The following is a 20,824-nucleotide window of genomic DNA, read 5'->3' as shown; positions in this document are numbered from 1 at the left end:
ACCCAGGTTGTGACAAGCTACTCAGAGAAGAGTCGCCCCAATGCAAAGCTGTCTGCAGTCGCTTAGCAGAGTGAAAGGCCTTTCATTATTCTCTGCAAAAGCAGAGTATTTTTAAGAAAAGCAAGGGAGGGCTGTAGCACTGAATAGCAAATGCAGTACTTCAAACACAATGTGAAATTACGACCGTTAAATCAGCATGTCTGGACTGCACAGCACATGTATGCCGTGTTTAAAACAACTGTACAAAATAGATTTCTTCTTCATGTACAGCTATATCTATGGTTGTTTTTTTTTCCTTGAAAATACACGAGAGAGTATGTATTGCAATGTTGTGCTCACGCTGGGAGACGACACGACATGCAATGTATAAAGCCCAGGAGATAAAGAAATACTTTAATATGCAACAGTAAACATGTTTTGCATTCAGTCTGATAACCATTATTAAATGTTTCATTCAAACACAGCAGATAAAATTGAGATGTGTGCATTGATATAGATAAAAACATATAAATAAATAAATAAATAAATGGATAAATAAATAGATAAATAAATCATGTACAGCCTCTAGGGTGCTTTAGTATTCATTACTCATACAGTATTTACATATTTATACAACCCATTCAGTCTAAGATGAAATATCTTGCTGTGTTTACATCAGTCTCTGCAGGTTGGAGTAAAAACTATTTAAAATTAAAGTAATGAGTCAGGCATGCTTGCGTTACTGTTATATCATGTGAAAAAAATCCCCATCTACACCCAAAGGCTTGTCAAGTTTGGTTGTGGCGGTAAAAATGAACCTTTCTACCAGTAACCAGTGACTGGTGACTGACAACACTATCTCAAAAGCAGCATGGCTTATAAAATATTAAAGGAGGCTGATGAATTGTTGAAAACAGAGTAGCACTTCGACATATGTGTGTCTGAACATTTACGGGGGACTTAATTTTTTCCGCTTCACTGGCGAGATCTTAATGTCCTTTCGTACGCGTCGGCTTAGCGTGACGTCCTCGTCCTCTGCTGTCTGTTGCTTAGCAAAGTTGACAAACACCTGAACAACACACAAACGCATTCAGCGTGAGATAAAGGGGTTTCTTTATGATAAGAGTCAGATTTAAATGTAAAGCTGATTAAAAAGGAGTTCTGAACAGCTTGTGTGTAAACAACCGTCACTGCTTCCATGAGGAATTATAAGGGAAACCTGGGCAGAGCACATGGTGAATCCAGTAAAAGATCTTTAAAGTTTGTGAGCTATGTACAATTTCAATTCTGCATAAATATGACATAAAGCGCTGAAAGTAGATTAATAGGACTTAATTAAACAGGCGAGGCGTGAGTAATACATTTGGTCTTTAATTTCTTGGGGAAAAAAAGGCAAAATATACGAGACTTTGCTTTCAGATCCCGGTTTGACCTCTTAGCAGCTAAATGTTTCTTGTGGCTGTTGATCAGTCTTGCATGTGATGTTGGAGGAATTTCAGCCCAAGCCTCTCAACAGAAAAGCTTCAGCTCTGGGATTTTGGTGGACAGTTAGTTTCAGGTCATTTTACAGCAATTTTATTGGATTTATTTATTTAAAGATAAGTGAAAATTATTCCAAAACTTGTTTGTGACCCAGATGTTGAACAGTTGGCTGTGTTCCTGTCCATGTTGTCTACCAAGAGGGTTCCCCTGTGTTACCTGCAGATGCTGTGTGTGACGTCATCAATTAAGTTGTTGCCAAGCTACAAACAACCATCCATGAAGATTTGAATCACATCTCTCTGCATGCTGCAATGAATGTCTTTACATACATTAACTGTCTATCAACTAATAACTCATAAATTAAGATTAGATGGCTCTGACTTTTTTGACTCAGTGTTTTCTTATTAAATGTTGTGTAAATGTAGATCAGGAGGTTATCCTTGTGTTTTTTAAACACAGTGATATTGTGTTTGTTGTCATTGTTGCATCTCATTCTCACCTGGTCCAGTGTTGTTTGGGAAATAGAGTAGTCTTCGATGCTGAGTCTGTCTTTATTGGACACCACCAGCTGGAATATCCTGGCTAGGGAGGATGAGGCAATCTCATACTGCAGCGTGTTGTAGTGCTTTTCCCGCTGGACACAGCCAGGGAAGGAGCTCTCCATGAAGCTCTCTACAGGCTCCAGCTCTGGGGACAGGCCGGCTTTTGCTGCCTTGACTTTCATGGTCACAACATAGCCGTCACCAAATCTGGATCAAAGAAATGCAACACATAAACATTTTGTATTTTTCCTTATGGGGTAGTTTTAGTGGTTACTGCACTGGGAATTGTTTTGTTGACCAACCATAAATTTGACCCACAGCATCATAGATGTATTTTAAGCCTTACAAAACATTTTGCAACTTTAAATTGTTCGTTTTTTCAAAGTCTAGATATATGTAGTTGTAAATCTACCTCTTTTGGAGCATAAATAATGATGCCATTAATAGCCTGTACTTTAGGGTTGAATTATGCAAGAAAAGAACCAGTTCATATGTGCAACTACAGTGTGAATATGTGCGTATAGGCCCGCTAAACAAAAACTCTTACTTGTATTTGAGATGCTGGATGGTACCCAGACACTTGAAGGTCCCATTTACCATGATGGCCAATCGAGTGCACAGAGCCTCACACTCCTCCATACTGGTAGAAAACAACAATTCATCTTTAGTTGGATGATGTATTGCTCACTGCCGCTATTTCATGCTATTTTCTGTGAGCAATACATCATACTTTCCCAGATATCTAATAAAATCAAGCAAGTAATAATCTGTTCATGATTTCATCAGCAGTTGTTGACAGATCAGTTAACTGTGTTTGGTCAGCTATAGCAGGGAAATGCATGCAGAGGATTAATGTTTTTATCAAATGTCGAACCTGTGGGATGTGAGCACCACGGCCCTGCCGTCCTGAATGACACTCATGATGGCGTTCCACAGGAAGCGCCGAGAGTGAGGGTCCATTCCTGTTGTGGGCTCATCCTAAAAACACACACAACCACAAAGCAAACAAGAAACCTGACTCTCTGAGAACACAATTCCATACGGGTAAAGACCGAGTCCTTATCTCGATCAGCATATGGCAAAAATCACAGATTTATGCCAATTTGAACTGAACTGCACAGTTTCTTGCCAACGCATAAAGCATTCAAGCCCAGGCTTGACTGAACCCATATGGCCTCCCATCTGGATCCATAGACCATTTCGTTGATGAATCCCTGCATAAAACCCTGAAAGCAAACAATAGGTTCAGGAGCTTGTTGCCATTGGATAACTCACCAGCAGCACCAGTGCTGGGCAGCCAATCATTGCGATAGCTGTGGAGAGTTTGCGCTTGTTGCCTCCACTGTAAGTTCCAGCGAAGCACTCTGCGTATTCTGTCAGGCCCAGCTTCTGGATGCCCCACTCTGCCACCTGCAGCAGGAAGAGGAGCTGTGTTTAGTGGCCGCTTCAGCGCACAGTCAACTGAAACCTCCATGAAAGAATATGTTGAAATTTAATGAAAGGAGCAAAACAAGCTTTAGATAACAGAGAAATTTGCAAAAAAAAAAAAAAAAACAGTATGAACAACAGAGAAAAATGTCTTTGTCATTTGTGTAGCAGAGCATCTTCTGACAGTTTAATTTGTAAAGCAGCTGGAGTCCTACTCACTCTGGGGATCTCCGACTCAGGTACCCCTCGGAGACGAGCATAAAGGTAGAGATGCTCCCTGCCAGTAAGAAGCTCATCGATGGCATCAAACTGGGGGCAGTAGCCCATGTTCTGGTGCACATCAAGAATGTCTGTCAGGATGCTACAAAATAAGATACAAAATGCTACTCAATGCAGTGATTTGACAGGGCATTTAGTATGGCAGGGAAAAGAAAGTACCAAACATTTCTGAATGGCATTACAACTACATGGTGATTATTTCAGCAATCTGTTCAGAGCTGTGAGCAAGGTGATCAAACAAACAAAAATGGCGTTTAATCTAAATTTTAGTTACACATTAGTATGCTGTTAATTACCACTGTATAATACAAAAGTCATTTCCAAACATGAATCTTTGAAACTGAAGTTCTAAATGCGGTTCTCTGGGGACATTCTCAGGGAAAACCTCTATATTTGAAGTTTGTTGCCATTAAAGAATCCCCAAAACAAAATGGGACTTTAATAACAAATTGTCTCTTAATCCTTATTTGGTAAACTTCCCTTTTCTGTTTAGAGACACATTGTTAGTTTAATATCAGCCCAGATTAACACAGATTATGTCAGAGCAACCTTCCTGTGTTTAAACTGCCTAACTCACTTAGCTGTTGGTAAAGCTCGCAGGATAAGCCAGGATCATCTTTTTTACTATCATTGGTTGCAGTCCTCAGCTGAAGTTGTGTTGTCATAAAAAGACAGTTTTCGTTTCCTCTTTCTTTTTTTGGACTGAGCTCCACATACCTGTAACCAGCCACAATGGCCTCTCCAGAGCTAACATCGGTGTCACCCGTCAGCATTTTGAAGGTTGTCGTCTTTCCAGCCCCATTAACTCCCAGAAGACCGAAGCACTAACAAGAAAAAGAATAATCATGCCGTCAATACAAGGACACCAAAAGCTGAAAAAGATACACTGATGCTTATTCAAAGAATAAGGACTAATATCATTATGAAACTCTAAAAACTAAACTAATAACTAATTAGTCATGAACTAAACATTATGACTAAAAACCTGCATTATTGTGAATGTATTATTAGAAGAGATATGGGACTATAAACAAAGACATTCAACTAGGTCTCCTGGATAAAACAAGACCAGAGATAGATATAGATTTGCACGTCATACAGCATCTCTGTTACTCATGCCGGAAGCTAAATCAGTATAGATGTTTACTTGAACAAAGCCAGACAGACAGAACTTGTGGTAAACAGAAAGAGAGAAGTAGATCTCGGTATAAATGAACTCAGTGACTTTACCTCTCCGGCAGTGACTCCCACACAAACCCGGTCCACAGCTGCCCTCTTTCTGCCCACATATGTCTGTGCAGAGAAGACAGGGAAACAAGAATAACTCAATTTACTGGACTTATACCTCTGAAATAAAATCATACGTTAAAAGGAATCCACTCAATATCCACTCATGGTCATTATCTTTAATGAGATATTAGTTACTATATGAAAGTTATTGTAGTGAAAATGAGGTTTTTTTTAATCAATGTTCTTTTCATAGGATATTCTGAATATTCAACAAGTTAATTTTCTTCAATTTCTGCTTGACAGGACTGAAACAGGTCTGTTGTTGTTGTTACTGCGTATCAATGTGTCCATTTTTTGCTATATTCTAAAATCATGGTATATCTTTTGTTTACTCTTTTGTATCTGGCAGTTATCCCACTGATGTTGTGTGGATGTACCCGTGGACACTTATGCAGTCTTTTTTCAATATTTCATTTGGTTGAAAAAGTTTATTGAAAATCAAGCAGAATTTGAAATGCACAAAGACTTGAATTATATTGCAGAATGGCCTGGAGGAACGCCAGAAGCGTACACAGATCTGCCATAACATGACCAACGGCCTAAAACTGTATGCCCACATTGTGTTGCCTCCAAGGAGGATACTGCCAGTTACTAGGACAATAACAGTGGACCATTTGGGTCCTGTGGGCTGCGAGTTGGGGCATCTGTGTGATGTGCTTGTTTTCTGTGGAATGTGGGACGAGGGACGTCTGTGTTTGTTGCTGCATCCGACAGGTGCTGGATCAGACTGGAATATGGGGAGTTTGTGGGGCAGGATTCTTTGTAATGTTTTTCAAAACAAGGATTTGGATGTCTAATGTTTTCTGAATAATCTTGTGGAGTGCATCATCCTGCTGGTGGAGGCTGCTGCCATAACGGAGTGCTGTGGCCATGACAGTGAGCCTCAGCACATCCACATCCACATAAATGCCAGGACTCAAGTGTTCGCAGCAGAACATTGCATTGTAATGCGATGATCAGTGTTCTGCGCTTTACCTGTCTGGGGTTTTAATGATGTGGCTGAATAATGTATATTGAATACGCTGTTACATTTTTCAAAGTATAACATGAAACGTACATATCATTATGCTGTCACAGGCATGTTTTTTTTTTGTTTTTTTTTACCTTGGAGAGATCCCTGATGTGTAGGATGTCTGTCTTGTTCCCTCCATCATAAATCCTCTTCCTCTCTGCTGCCACATCATCGTCCTCATCTTTTATTGGAGTATGCTTATAGTCTGATAACCTGAGCAATAACGGAAAAATATATACAGAGATACACCTTAACCGGAATCAGCTTTCTAAACGTGTGTGAAAGTACTTTTCTTGATTATATTACTGCTGTTTATGTAAAAGTTAAGTTAGTCCTTATCCAGGCCCTTACCAGTGGTCCAAGAAGAACCGGTACTGGATCAGAAGATTGATTATAAAGTACACAAAGCCTTCCACTGTCATAAAGGCAATGTTTTTTCCTACAAAGTCCCACCGGAAAGGGTCCTTTGTGTACTCTTCACCTAGAAACAGAGACAAGGTGTGTGCTAAAAATCAAGCAGTTTTTCAGTGGCTAAAAAAAGAAGTCAAACAGTATAACTCGCAAGCTCTCAACACATCTCTGTGTAGATTCCCAGTCATTCAGGTTAGGTAACCCTAAGTGCGTCAATTAAAGGGAATTTGACATTTTCTTTCTTGGTTCTTAAAGAGCCTTCAAGCTTTCATCAAGAAGTCCAATTACCTTTTATTCAAGCACTTAATTCCTGTAAAAACATATTTTTTCCTGACAGTAAGAGCGGTTATAGTTGACCTAAGTCATTTGTTTCTAAAAGCTTTTGTGAAATTTTTTTCGTTCCTTTTCACTGGAAAATGTGTGCAACACAGAAACTTCAACGTGTGAGACTGGGAAACGGTGCACAGCACTCACCGAACCTGGCATACACATCGGTAACAGCCTGATTCATGGCCATGTCGATCAGTCCCCGCCCCAGGCAGAAGTGAGGGAACACCAGCAGGCATTTCTTCAGCCACTCATTGAACATTAGCAAAGACTGCGAACACAAAAGCACATCCTAATTACATTTCCCTGATAAAAAGAAGACACATAAACGCTCAGGAATATCAGGCTTAATCTGATAATGGGTGTTTTGTCAGAAACACCTTGGGCTAAATTGTGCTTAATGTATCATATTAAGTAACACAATTTAAAATTTAGAATTTCGGCATGAATATGTCATATAAGCTAAACCTAGGTAGATGACATTTTTTTGAGCCACACCTCAAGTTCCTTCATATAACACTGGTGTGAATGTATTTTTTTTTACTTTAATTACACATTTTAATGGGAGATGTCTCTGTTTGTGTACACAGGAAAAAAAACAACTAAAAACTGAACCTTTTTAAACGGTGGCCATGTATTTAACAAGGTGGAATGATGTTTACTTGTTGATAACACTCAGACAAACCTATTTACACCCTTGGGAATATAAACACAGCAGGAATATGGCTCAATCCACCTACGGTGCATCTTATGACTCATCTGTTGTGGGATAAGCAAAGAACAGATGTGCAGTGAAGGGAACCACCTGGTTTTGGTTTGAGCACCATCTCGGTTCTTTGACCGAGCAAGCCACAATGAGAGCGGCATCTGTGCCATTTCCCTCAAGTTTTATCCAACTCCTCTTTTTCTACTCTTGACAAAAAAACTTTAAGCAGTTGTTATCTTTGTCTTCCATATGCAGAACAACTTATTTTTCACAAGTATGTTCCATTGCTTATACCATACCACCGACCAGACTCCATGCTTATCCAGCTACACTACATTCTTCAATGTCAGGGTCAAGGTGTCATGCACTCACTGTCACACTATCCCGACATACCACAAAGTCTTTTGGTAATGTTCTTATCCGGCTAGTCAACTCCTGCTTCGAGAAACCTGCACTGTCTAATTTTACACACACTACAACAAAAGCTTGAGACCTTACTTCATTTTTATCTCCAACTCATGGCCCATCTTGATTACACACTAGTCTGCCCTGTAGCACCCAAAGCAGACTGAAGACCACACTGACATGAAATCATTTTCCCTTTTTTGGACAACTTCAACACAGCTAAATATTCAGAAAACATAGCATTTTTTTTACACTTGCAGCCAAATGGGAGCAACATTTTTTCATTTTAATCCGGCCACACTGTGACAAAATACTGATTTGTAATGATCTCAAGCTGAATTGTTTCATATTTACGATGAAAGGTTTATTCAAAATGGTGGAGAAACGGTGGTAAGGATTTACAATACTGTTCACTTGCACAGGGTGTCTCTTACTAGGATGAATTAAATGCATTTTAAATAATTGCCATTTATAGATATATATTATAGACCTATATTTTTAAAGACTGGAACATTTTGAGACAGCAGAACTTAACAGAGATCAGTCGACTTGGTCATTTATTTCCTTTTGAAAGCATTTAATTGTCCTTACCCGATTGTTTTCAAAAAGTTCCAAAATGAAGGTTATGGCGCTCGTGTTGATGCCGATAAACAGGTTGATGCAGGACAGGGACACATATGCAGTGCTTGGGATGTTGAATATGTAGGACATGGGGTACATCATCGGCGTCACTGACCACCTGAAGGACAGAACACAAAAGGATAAATATGTACTCAATCACCAGCATATTAATCTGCATGCTTAACTTAGTTCCCTGCCTTTTGTGACTTCTATGGATTTTATCATTTCTTTCTAAATTCTCTTGGTGGTGGGATGCTTATTTACTTACAGTCTCATTCATAACATGTTTATTTGTCTTAGATGTGAGACATCCTGCTAAAACCATCCATTAAGGCACGATTTGCATTCAATATCGTATCCTTATCCTTTTTATTCTTTGTTATTATTATTATTACACTTTGATTAACAACTTTTCAAAATGTAAATCAAAACAAAAAAGATAGCAGCTTGACCTTTGTTTATTGCCCCTCTTTTACCCTCTGGTTAAATAACTTAACATCAAGTTTGGCTCTTGAGAAACTGACCTATATTGTTAGAAAGAAGGCTTCTGAATTTTATGATGTTTGGAAGATATTTCTGGAACTGTTGAGGGAGGGAGAATGAGATGATGAAAATTATTTAATTTGTTGTTGGGAGTGCAAGCTGTAACCTACATTTTAAATTCTTTTTTTCTATTTATTATTATTATTATTATTTTTTATTTATGTGTGTGTTAATTTACTTATTTATTTTTATTATTTTCATTATTTCATATTCATTGCACAGTAATTTGCTGTCTAATTACTGCGGTTTATTGTATCTTTTTTAATCATTTAATTATTATTTTCTTTACTGCCATATGTTTTGGATGTTTAAATTGTTGGATGTTGTTATATTAACATGAAAAACCAATATATGTTTAAAAAAAATAAAGAATAAAAAAAGGTGGTAGCTTACCCGTATAGGAGAAGCAGTGCTATCAGTGCTGGCAGGTTGGCTTTTGATGTGTAACACTTTTTGTCAAAAGCAATGAAAATGCCAACCACCATTGCAGTGCTGAGTGAGTAGTTCATCTGAGGGAACAAACGTTAAGAGTGAACAATGAGAACAGAACTTACATAAAACAAGGAAATATATAAATATAAGTCCTACAAAGCAAGTCCCTTCAGGGCTAAATAAAAAATACCAAGTTGAATTGACATATATCAACTTATAAAACACGGCGTGGCCTCACTTACCATGTCCCAGGAGAAGTTGGCCACCCAGTAGACTAAAGGACTGACCCCACTGACAAACTGCAGGTGCTTGGCTTTGGTTACTCGCTCCTGAATGAGGTAGAGGACGAAGCTGGCAGGGATGAAGGACATGGCGAAAATAACACAGATTGCCACCACAGCGTCCACAGAAGTGGTCAGCCTGAGAGTGGGGGGGGGAGAGAGAAGCAGACAAGGTCAGTACTCTGTATACTGGTCTGGGTATTTTAATGCCACAAGACAAAACAAAGCATTGTTTTTTAAGAAATGTTGTCCTGCAAACTCACACCGACATGAAATTTTCTTAGAAATAAGGCTAAATCAAACTGGGGAAAGAAAAGGATCCATGCTTTGTCAGAAAGCCGGATTTTATATCATTGCAAGTAAAAATGATTTGAAGCTTTAATGTTCCTCAAAATAATCACATAATTTGTCCAATGAATTACATCTATGCTGTTTTCTCAATATGCATAGAAAAATAAATGAACCTACCCAGAAGATAATTAAGCTAAATATGGTAATCTTGCACAGTTAATATCACAAAGGGAGTAAAATGCACTAAAAGACTTTGATTGATTTCTATGTATTTATTTTAAAGAGCAAAACTACCGTGACAATAAAAAAAAAATACAATTCTAGCATTCAATTAGCAACTCTTGTGAGTATAAACTGTTTTATGTCCTATTATTTATTTTCATGAACAAACAAAAGTTTGAAATGAAAAATAACTGTCTGAATTTAAAGGTAGTACTTACACGGTGACTTCTGAAAGCTGCTCTTTGGTGAGGTTCAATGGATGGTTGATGGCGGTGATGCCAAACTCAACAGCTTTGGCAGAAGGGGGAAGGAAGGCTCTCAGAATGGCATTATTGGCCACATTCATGAAGGCTACCATTGCATGCCAGCCTTTGTTATTGTACCATACCTAACAGAAGAGTGGAGTTAATTAAAAAAATGTCAAAACTGCCAGATTTGATCATTACTGAGGATTTATAATTCAGAGCATGAAAGCAGGTCTTCCTTTAGTGCAAGCTTTATTATTTTAAGTGAAAGTGTATCTGGTAAATCAACCAAATATCTCACCTTTACATTGAATTCACTCTCCATGTATCTCAAAAATGTACCAATGTCCCTTAGTGCAAGTCTGCAGTAGTGACCCTGTGAACAACAATGCACATTATAAGCTGACTTGATGGTTTCTACAATCTACTCTTCTGTCTGAAATAAACAACTGATTAAGAATTACTCCGGTTATGTTGAGCGTTCGTCCGAGTTGATGAAAAACATCCTGGATGTCTTTGGGGCTCACATCCAGGATGGGAAGTTGTCCTCCTACTGAGAGGCCTCCATATCTGATGATAGAAAAGATTTATAGTCGGTATCCCAAAGCCAGAAAAAAGCCAGAGACTAAGACAAAACATAGGCTTGCGGAAATAAAATTACCTTTGTTCGTTCACCCAGTATTTACTCTTCAAACTGTAAAATAGAATTCAGAGATCATTTCAATGTATACAAAGTCAGAGCATGCTTCAGATATTCTTTAACCGTAAAGAAACGTTGTGCTTTTGTTTGTGTCATCGTCATCTCCAGAGTTTTGCAAACTTTAGTCATTTTAACTTCTTCCTGTCGACTCCATTCAGACCTACCTGGTTCTGATGAGACTGGGATAGGTTTTGACCAAGTGGTCAGAAATGTTCCTGTCTGTCAGATCCAACATGGTGTCTCCTGTGGCCTCCAATCGTTGGCGAGGTGGAATGCCTCCTGCACCAACGGGGCAGATTGGCATCATAGTCAGTTTCTTACTGGTGCTGCACTGGCAGGTAGGTGATGGGTTTTGCTGGCTCCACTCTGGACTCTTTAAGATGTTCATGACCACAGGGGAGACGTTAGGCTGCTCCCACTCTGGGGCACTGTAATTGCAGGGCATCCTGATGGGACAGGAGTGGATGTTGAGCAAAGCATTCAGGAGAAGATGACATATTTATAAACTTGTAACAATAAAGGTTTTTGTTTGATATGTTATGTTTAGACAATCTGCCAATTTCTGAATTCTACTTTTATTTGTGTTTTGCCCGGCATGCCATGAGACGTGAGACATGAGCCTGGGATGTTCTAGGAAGCAACAATTGTGAGACAGCTTTTATTCCATGCCTTGTCTTAATACTCACTCAAGCGGTTCTCCCAGCATGCATCTTGTTCCCAGGCCCGGTGGGTTCAAAAAGCGCTCAGTGAAGTGTTTCATTTTGGGGTCATACGGTCGCTCATTGCTTAAGGTGGTGGAAAGAAATACATAAACAAAATCATTTTCATGATACTGAGTGGAGAAAGATAAGCAGAATCCACCAAATCAATCCCTTAAATGTGTCTGGGAATTTATCTAAGGGCTTTGTTGAAGATTATTTCTGAATGTGAACTTAATTTAAAGGGCACCTAGCTCTATGTCCATCTATGGATGGTGTTTCAGAAATAGTTTCAGAATATGGGTATTGAGGTCTGACCTGATGAAGGTGAACTGCTGTCCGTACATCCAGGGGGTCAGAGTCAGACTGGGATACTCTCCAAATGGGGGGACAACCATGGTAAAGATCAGAGATATGAGGACAAAACTGGCAGGAAGGACGATCTGAAAACATATAGTCGCAGGTCAGAAGGACAAAAAGGTGAAATGTTTTGATATAACATTCACATATGCAGATTCATTCAATCAAATTTTCCTAAAAAAAAGGGGGGGGGGGGGGGCTTCTTTTTTTTTTTATCATGAGGGATTTTCTTCTCCTTGTTTGTCAAAATGATCACATGTGACACCATGGGCCAAGTCAAATCCAGTACCTGTGCCAGGAAGTCTTTCTGGCTTCTTATGGCGTGATGGAATCTCTTGACCAACAGAGCATGGAACTGCTTCAGGATCAGGGTGTTACCTTTCACCTGCCGCGAGCCCTTTCCTGCGCTGCTGTCAGATGCATGGTAAGTGCCATTCACATCATTCTTTTCTATGGTCAACAAGAAAACATACAGTAAGCGCTACACTTGAGATGTATTTGGAAGAAAAAACATTTTCCAGGCAATAATTATTGATTGGCTTTGGATCAACGCTACAGCAGAGTTCCCCTGCAAGCCAAGGCGCATAGATTTACATCATCTTTCTTGTCTGAGCACTGCGCAAGTAGGCATGTGAGAAAATGTATGAAGCTGAAAAAGGGCATGTAAGTAGCAGTAATAAATGCTATATACTGCCTGCTTTCTATTTTATTTTACCTGCTGAACCTCCTAGAGCTGGGTCACTTGAAACTCAAATAAACTATGTTAAAAGTTAAAATGAAATGCCCTCATGAACGTGGAAATCTAACTGATGACAGACAAATATTTCTCTAAGTCAACCCAGGTTTTTATGGTAGAGTTCTGTCAAGTGCCTGTTGACCTTCATCTCCTTCTACACCAACTTTGGAGCCATTTTTTCTTCCTTGTAACATCCACTGCTCTAGAGGTGGGAGAAAACACAGACAAACCACATCACAAGTACAATTTATAGCTGCAACTACTGTTCAAGTCACAGGTATAACTCAGCCAGGGGATTCAGAAAGAGTCGCAGCATAATAAATACAGATGTGGGACGAATGGATTAACAACACGTTAGACAGACAGACAACAGATCAGGAATTCAGTTCCAGGAAAATGCCGAGTAGAGCATCAGTGGTGGCATTTACCAGCTGTGGTGGCATTATTCGCTGCCTCTCCATCTGCGGTGACCTTTATGAATATCTGGAAAGAAAAGAGATCCCCCTTCAACTTTCAAAACTTTTAGTGCATAAAATACACGTTCTTTCTATCAATTCTGAAAGAATAGAAGTTTGTCATTTCAGAACAACAGAGGCACGCAATATTTCCACTACTGTGAATATCTAGCTTATGAACACTTAAAAACAGCCCGTAGAAGAGTCTTATTAGTTTATGTTATTCCTGCAGTGTTGAGGGTCTATTTCTTTTTGCACAATTCCGTGCCCAAAATTGGGCCTGTCCACAGATTTTGGATCATTTTAGATCGTAGGCTGTGAAAGACACCTTAGAACACACCAACGAGTTGATTGCGGATTTTTAAGTGTGTTTAGGAAAACTATCCTGTTGTACCTTCAGCAATCTTTGTATTTTCATCCAGCATTCTTCAAAAACCTGGGACAGCTGCACTGAGGAGCTTCAGCCTCCCTACATGGAGCACCCACTCAGCCATCTCAGCTACCTGGCACCCCAAGGTAGTTTGAATGCTATTTAAATAACTCCATTCTTCCTTCTACAAGTGAAATGTTTCCTGTGCTACTGGCAAAGCCCAAACTTTGATCAATCCAACCTTAAGCAGAACAATTGGAAAGCATTCTTTTCATGAATTCTGCACTTTTTTTTAGCCTGTCTTATTGTGTCTAAAAAGTTCTATATTCATATCAGTCAACTGGACATGCTTCCAAGCAAATGCGTCAGGCTTGTTTAGATATTTCTTTTCAACATCTGATGCTGACTTTTGTGGTTTTCTTCTGATAATTTTCCCATCTTGGATGTACTTTATACAGTTTTTCACAGCACAATCCAGTGTCTAAAAATCTTCCTGAGGGTAATTTTTAATTAAAAAAAAGCGTCTTTAATTTGTTCTTGGAGGAATACCACAAGCAATTCTCTAATATAGTTTTCTTAGTGATCCCGACCTCTCCTGCCCTTGTCAAATTTAATTTGACTGTACTAAACTGAACTATTTTTTCCCTTTTTATTTTCTTTCTCTACTTTGTGGGCATCGATTATCTTAATTCTAGTTGGAGACAAATGTTTGTAAGGAGCCCATAGCTGCTGACCAGAGTATTTATAAAGCTTTGAAAATATCCATCTCCCGACCTTTCTGCTGAGAACAAACTCTTGGGGTGCCCTCATTTCTGCACTGAGCCTCTTTACCTTCTCATTTCTAAAGGCAGGTCATGTTAAACATCATACGAAACACTGTTGAGACATTTTCTGAAAAGAAATTCGAAAGGTGTTTGTTCATAAAATGATTCACAAAACTAAAGAGATTGTGGTTTGTCATTAAGTTTCAATGATGTCAGCATTTTGCAGCAGCATCTAATACCACAGAAGTTATTGATAATGTCATTAAACCTCGACTGTCAACGTCCCTACCTCCTCTAGTGATGTATCGGAGATGCCGAAGCTGCTCAGACCCATATCAGTAAGTGTTTCCTCCAGCTCCCTAAACAGACTAGCATAGGCCCGATGTTTGAACCCTTTGTTGGGGAGCAGATAGGTCAACTCCTGTCCAATCGTCTCAATCAGCTTGGCATCGGGGACGTGGTGGTGGATGAGACTCGTGATGTTGTCTACGTCCCCTGGGAAGAAGACGGAATGTCACACATAGAGGAGCAACTGAAGAGCAAAATACTCCTGAAATATCAGTAACTGATATCAGTAACCGGATCGAAAAAGGAGAAACTGGTGCAATGCAAAATGCAAAAGAAATGAAAAAGCCAACAGCCTTAATTGAGCACTGAAATTCACGTGCAAATTCGTGCTGGAACAACTCTGTGTGTGGTGCTACATCTTAAACAATGTGTCCTCAGGCAGAACAGAGGGAAAAGCCCGGCGGGTCAATATCACCACTAAATTACTAATGTTAGAAAAATAACATGTTTTTTTTTAAGTCTCTTTTACAGTTTAGAAAAGTGGGCCAGTGACGTGAATCCAACAAGTACAAGCTAACACTGTGGTGCAGACACACGCATAAGCTGACAGGTGTCACATTAAAGGAAAAACTCATGCAAACACTTTCAGAAAGCTTGAACAATTATTGCACGTCCCTCAAGATTGATGAGGCCAAACGCCTGTTGCCCTAAAGACGGGGTGGTTGTCATCCTGGACAAGACTGCGGCCATCAGGATGATAATGTTTCTGATCACTCAGAACGACTTTATATTACTTTGCAGACATACTTTCCTCTAAGGTGACAAGTGAAGTTTAATCAAACTAGGAAAATACCCCCCACATGTTAACAACCCTTCATAGTAGGTGTCAAGCGTTTCATTCTGTTTCTTTGTATATTGACCACTCTGTCAAAGTCTGTACAATAGACATAAAGACCTGGAACATTTTAAAACAACTTCTTAATTGTTACACAAATCATAAAGAGACACAATGTTTTAATCTTTAGTAAACTCACTTTCAAACTTCGTCAAGACCGAAGATACGAGAGAAAACTCAAACTCTGTAGGAGTTGCTTGTGAGTGTGCAGAAGAAAATATATAAAGCATACACTCACCTTCTAGAACTCTGTCTGGCTGCTGGATCTGATTCTGAGACTGATCTTTGTATCTGGTACACATGGAGCAGGCACAAGAGCAGTCTGAGGCACAGTCGCATTCATTCTGAAAGAAATACAGAAATAACAATGCAGGATATTGATTTTCTCCCCTTTCAGTGAGGAAATACTTTATTTTTTGTCTGTATGTCAGGAACTATTTCAGTTTCTACTGCAGAAACAGCTTGTGGATTTAGAACGAGTTTAAGCTCACCTCCCGCTTCTTGAGATCCTTCATGCGGCGTACGAGTGTCAGATAGAAACCAACTCCGAAACAGTTTTTAAGGAAAAGGGGGGACCCGCTGCAGTACAGTTGTCCCTTGGAGATGATGGCGATGCGGTCGCTCAGCAGGTCAGCCTCGTCCATGTGATGAGTGGAAAGAATGACTGTGCGGCCTGCACAAAGAGCACACTTGTCTCAAAAATGACAAAAATTTCAGCGAGTAGCAGAAGTTACCACCGCTTCCAAGTGCTAGTACCAACAGATGATATTGGTTTTATAGCTGCTTTTTTTCCCTCCTTTGTGGTAACTGTGTAGTTGCATTTTTCCATTTGATCACTTCGCTACTTAATTCAAGTGCCTTAGGAGCCACAGATTTTTGTTTCATCCTCAACTGTCTGTTACAGAACAGGAAATTCTGGATTTTAGACAGAACTTAGAGCATATATCTTTGAATAAAGACCTCAAGGGGAGGAAGCGTGGACCCAAATGCTTTGAATGTGGCTTTGTACCAGTGATTTTTACCAGTTCTGTATTTGAGGAGGAGATCCCATATGGATCTTCTGGAATAAGGGTCCACTCCAGAGGTTGGCTCATCCAGAATGACAACCTTTGACCCTCCAACAAATGCCATGGCAACTGACAGCTTCCTCTGCATACCACCTGTGAAGCGCATATGATATGTGTTGAAAAAAATAATAAAGTACCCTGCACTCCGTCTTTCACAAACAGAAAGAAACGAGCGGTCGACCTGAGAGGTTTTGAGCCTCATCATCTCTCTTATGAGGCAGTCCCAGGTCCACCAGCATGTCCTCGACCTCCCTCTTTGCCTCCTCTTGGGTGCGACCCTTCAGCAGTGAGTAGAACATGATGTGTTCCTCCACTGTGAGACTAGAACACAAACAGGATATCAGGAATCAAGACGACTATGTGAGAAGAGTGAAAACATGCAATTTCCATTCTTTCAAAAGCTGTCGATTGTGATTTGTGGGGGAAGCACAGCGATTCCTAACAATCTCTCACTGTATCACAGTGACAGCATTGCAAATACATGATAAGAATGATCAACAATCAAACTATAATCAGCACGTATAATTTCTCTTTTTTTTTTACAAAATTGATCTTCCTGCACTATTCTTTTTTGCTGATTTTCAAAGCATCTGCGGGCAATTTTTCAGTATCACTTAGTAGACTTAAGCAGCTCACTGATTAAAGAGGATGTTATGCTGAGGGCACATCCCCATGGAAGTGCGGATGATGTCTATGTCAGTTCTGATGTCTCTTCCATTGATGTAGGCTGTGCCAGATGTGGGAGGATAGAGACCCGTCAGGATGGACCTAAAAAACACACAACGGAGACAGCATCAGTGCCACATTGTCAAAGATTTTTGCCAAACCATTCAGTTTGAATCTGAGATTAAAAGATAGGCTCTTCATGAAGAATTTATAACACCTGATACCATGTTTAGGTGGAATTTTTTTTGCCAGGAGTTTGAAATGCCCAGTGGCTGCCATAAAAGGTGCCATCAAATTCATACCAACTTAATTTCAGAAGATTTTGAAACCTTTTACACTCTTTCATTGGGATTTTTGTTCAAATTTGTCACAAAGCTTCACTTCACAAACATAACTAATTCATAGCCTTTCAACGCTCATCCGAGCTTACATTGTCGTGGTTTTTCCTGCCCCGTTGTGCCCTAAGAAGGATGTGATCTGTCCCGCGTAGAAATTGATGTTGAGGCAGTTGACAGCTGGACGAAAGCTTCCATCAAACACCTTCACCATGTCTTGAATCTCCACCCCCAGCGTCAGGTCCACAGGGTCGGGCTCAAAGAACAACTGGCCTGGATTTGAATAGGACAGAGAGAAAACTTTATCTCGTGATAGGTAAAAGATGCTTTAGCCTACCATCAAATGGGTTTTTCACCTAACAAGAATATCACAAATCGGTAAATAACACAACTAAGGCATGGTACTACTGATGGAACTAATATAAAGGTCAGAGGCTAACTGTGATAAATCATGTTGAATAATCTGGAAACACCAGTTCTAGTTTATGTTTTGCTTTGAATTACTTATGGAGTAATGTGTATCACTTTTCAGTCATAGTGACTTTGGACAAAACCACAACATTTTTCAGTTGACCTCAATGGCAGGGTCAGCTCTATATACATGAGGGTGAATGGTAATTCGATCTTAGCACACATACACAGACACACTACAAACACACAGATGGAGGGAGCTAAATGTTCACAACCGAGGTTCTTCGACATAAAGCCGATGCTCTAATCTTTTGTATGCAAAGGAAAAAGTTACTCCAGAGAGAGTGCATCACATGCATGTAAAGAAATGCCTCGTGCTCTGCTTCCTGCATCACAGTTTATCTTTCCTACAAGGCATGGTATGTATGTTAACAGCCTAGAGCCCATAAAGTGAATTGATATACAAATATACAAGCAGGTGTGTTCACAAATATAATGGTCAGAGCAACATCCAATCTTTTTTTCAAAAGTTCTCTTTCAGATTTTAGTGATTCAGTGCCTGCAGGCAAATCATGTTTTGCTTTCTTTGCCGCTTTGTCGACTGGTATATTGGTACTGACAGAGGTAGAAGAAGTACCAACATTTATTTCTTAAATACCTTGCTAAAAAAAATGACTTTTTATGGATTGCAGCATTCATTTTTTCACTCAGAGACTAAGAGTGAGAGAGGTATAGCCATTACTATGGTTTAGCTTAGCATCTGTTTAAGGTGGAGCTTTTAATACTCACATATTGTTGGGCAATTTCATGAATATCAATATGTCTTTTTTTTCATTTGATATATTTTGTGAGTGAAATCTTTAACGAAATATTATTTTTTATTTTATTTTTTTTTACCAAATAGGACCTGATGCAACATGTGGGTAAGAGAATGTTACGATTTCCATTGCCTAACAAAGATCTCGAACACTGAGCCAAACAAAGGCGCCATCATGTTATTTCAGATAGCTTGGCAGTGTATTTACATAAAATCAGGCCAGGAATATCCATATTCACAATATAGACACTGACTATCCCTAAAACATTAAAACCACTCATATTCCAGTCATACGCAATGTCTCCAACCAGTAGCATTCCCCAGTCTCCCACATGTGCTACTCTGTCGTGACAATGCTGAGTGTTGTACTTCTCTATCTGTCCACCAGATGTCCTCAGAGTCTTCCTTGAGTTCTGTATTTGTGTCCTCACCTTCCTTCCCAGAGTCCTGATGCTCCTCCTCCTCCTGGTTTGGATTGTCCTCTTGCCTTTTCTGCTGCTCCCTTTCTCTCTCCAATTGTTCTCTCTTACTTTGGTGTTTGCAGGTTTTCTTGCTGGCTGAGCCATTACAAGTGTAAGTCTCTGGCGTGTCTCTGCCTTCAACATCCTTCTCTTGGTTCTCTGGTTCACATTTATCGAGGTCTGGATGGGACAAATAAACCTTAATGAAGAAACTGACTGGCTTTTTGGCAAACTTTGCCATCACAATGCTTTCTACAGCTCTCTGCTTTTCTACCTAGGAACCAGGGGCTCAAAAGAGCTCTGGGGGTAAAATGTCAGCCCCCTGTTCATTTTACGATGTTCCGACGAAATGTTTTCAACTGTTTGTCAACACAGCATTCAAAATTGATTTTGTGAGCTCCAGTATAAATGAGGAGACAGACTCAGATTAAACCAGAGCAATGAAACATTTGTCTCTAATTGTTTCACAGCTTTAAATAAAAAACACCTAAAATCCTGCAGAAATGCGTGACGTAACATATTTTATGTAAATTGAGCTTTCGAATGCACATGTTTCTACCGCAGAGTGAAAGAAGGCCTGAGAGCAGCAAAATTTCTCAATATTTGATCTTCTCACAGTGGTAATGCTGTGACACAAATGAAAAACTAAATTCCGACAGAAACGTGAAACACAAATAGATTTTAAGTTCATGTAGCTTAAGCGCACTTCCTTGACAGCAGGCTGATCTGAACTGATGGGCAACGTTTCCTCTGCTGCTAACAGCCAAGTCAGCAGATTAACCTAGATGTGATGTTGAGTAATAAAATGTTAGTTTTAGAAACAAAACCCTCAAAATGCCATAAAAGTGTTTAACATGGGCAGATTAATACAGCTGACTGCATTAACTTTTTGAGTTCTTGAAGCTGAAATGCCCTTGTTTCACCATAACCTTTAACATTGCAGTTCAGAAACTCCTGTGAGCACTGACGGGGTGAAGCAACACGGTTCATGACATAATTTGCCTGATCTGCTCTGAACCTTAGACATCATGCAACTGCACACAGGTTGTAATAATCTTTTAACTCCTGGGAAAAAAGCCAAAGGCGTTTAAGTTCAGGGTGCTGTAGGTCAAACTCAATGGAAGGGCTTATCTGTATTATGCGCCTCTGGCGTAAAGTGTCTTGTTAAAATTAGCACTGTGAAATCTATTTAACTTGAATAGAATTAAATGGGGACATAAAATGCATCCTGCTTACAGGTTTGTGTGTGTGTGTGTGTGTGTGTGTGTGTGTGTGTGTGTGTGTGTGTGTGTGTGTGTGCGTGCG

The 20,824-nt window shown here is 39.6% G+C and overlaps 1 protein-coding gene across 2 annotated transcripts in view; it reads right to left on the bottom strand.

The window, feature by feature from the left end:
* Positions 1 to 378: 378 nt before the first annotated feature.
* Positions 379 to 20,824, bottom strand: part of LOC142398781 (retinal-specific phospholipid-transporting ATPase ABCA4-like) — a 41,046-nt gene continuing 20,600 nt past the window's right edge. Inside the window, exons 19-50 of one of the 2 annotated variants that reach the window (XM_075482949.1) lie at positions 19,490 to 19,699; positions 17,926 to 18,103; positions 17,466 to 17,597; positions 17,011 to 17,150; positions 16,785 to 16,922; positions 16,254 to 16,435; positions 16,001 to 16,106; positions 14,869 to 15,074; positions 13,419 to 13,473; positions 13,133 to 13,192; positions 12,544 to 12,704; positions 12,213 to 12,337; positions 11,883 to 11,981; positions 11,361 to 11,642; positions 11,158 to 11,190; positions 10,961 to 11,066; positions 10,798 to 10,872; positions 10,470 to 10,639; positions 9,700 to 9,877; positions 9,419 to 9,534; positions 8,453 to 8,600; positions 6,898 to 7,021; positions 6,364 to 6,493; positions 6,105 to 6,225; positions 4,941 to 5,003; positions 4,428 to 4,534; positions 3,651 to 3,792; positions 3,279 to 3,413; positions 2,878 to 2,981; positions 2,551 to 2,643; positions 1,961 to 2,210; positions 379 to 1,048 (exon numbers count right to left, since the gene is read on the bottom strand). In XM_075482949.1, coding sequence (XP_075339064.1) covers positions 929 to 1,048; positions 1,961 to 2,210; positions 2,551 to 2,643; positions 2,878 to 2,981; positions 3,279 to 3,413; positions 3,651 to 3,792; positions 4,428 to 4,534; positions 4,941 to 5,003; positions 6,105 to 6,225; positions 6,364 to 6,493; positions 6,898 to 7,021; positions 8,453 to 8,600; positions 9,419 to 9,534; positions 9,700 to 9,877; positions 10,470 to 10,639; positions 10,798 to 10,872; positions 10,961 to 11,066; positions 11,158 to 11,190; positions 11,361 to 11,642; positions 11,883 to 11,981; positions 12,213 to 12,337; positions 12,544 to 12,704; positions 13,133 to 13,192; positions 13,419 to 13,473; positions 14,869 to 15,074; positions 16,001 to 16,106; positions 16,254 to 16,435; positions 16,785 to 16,922; positions 17,011 to 17,150; positions 17,466 to 17,597; positions 17,926 to 18,103; positions 19,490 to 19,699 — 4,289 coding nt within the window. In that variant the 3' untranslated portion in view covers positions 379 to 928. Of the gene's footprint in view, positions 1,049 to 1,960; positions 2,211 to 2,550; positions 2,644 to 2,877; positions 2,982 to 3,278; positions 3,414 to 3,650; positions 3,793 to 4,427; positions 4,535 to 4,940; positions 5,004 to 6,104; positions 6,226 to 6,363; positions 6,494 to 6,897; positions 7,022 to 8,452; positions 8,601 to 9,418; positions 9,535 to 9,699; positions 9,878 to 10,469; positions 10,640 to 10,797; positions 10,873 to 10,960; positions 11,067 to 11,157; positions 11,191 to 11,360; positions 11,643 to 11,882; positions 11,982 to 12,212; positions 12,338 to 12,543; positions 12,705 to 13,132; positions 13,193 to 13,418; positions 13,474 to 14,868; positions 15,075 to 16,000; positions 16,107 to 16,253; positions 16,436 to 16,784; positions 16,923 to 17,010; positions 17,151 to 17,465; positions 17,598 to 17,925; positions 18,104 to 19,489; positions 19,700 to 20,824 lie in introns of those variants that run through there. The other variant, XM_075482950.1, reaches the window with a different exon arrangement.

The sequence above is a fragment of the Odontesthes bonariensis genome, chromosome 14 (assembly GCF_027942865.1).
Source record: "Odontesthes bonariensis isolate fOdoBon6 chromosome 14, fOdoBon6.hap1, whole genome shotgun sequence".
Classification (NCBI taxonomy): domain Eukaryota; kingdom Metazoa; phylum Chordata; class Actinopteri; order Atheriniformes; family Atherinopsidae; genus Odontesthes; species Odontesthes bonariensis.
Note: the sequence above shows the minus strand (reverse complement) of the source record. Positions and strands in the feature narration are given on the sequence as shown.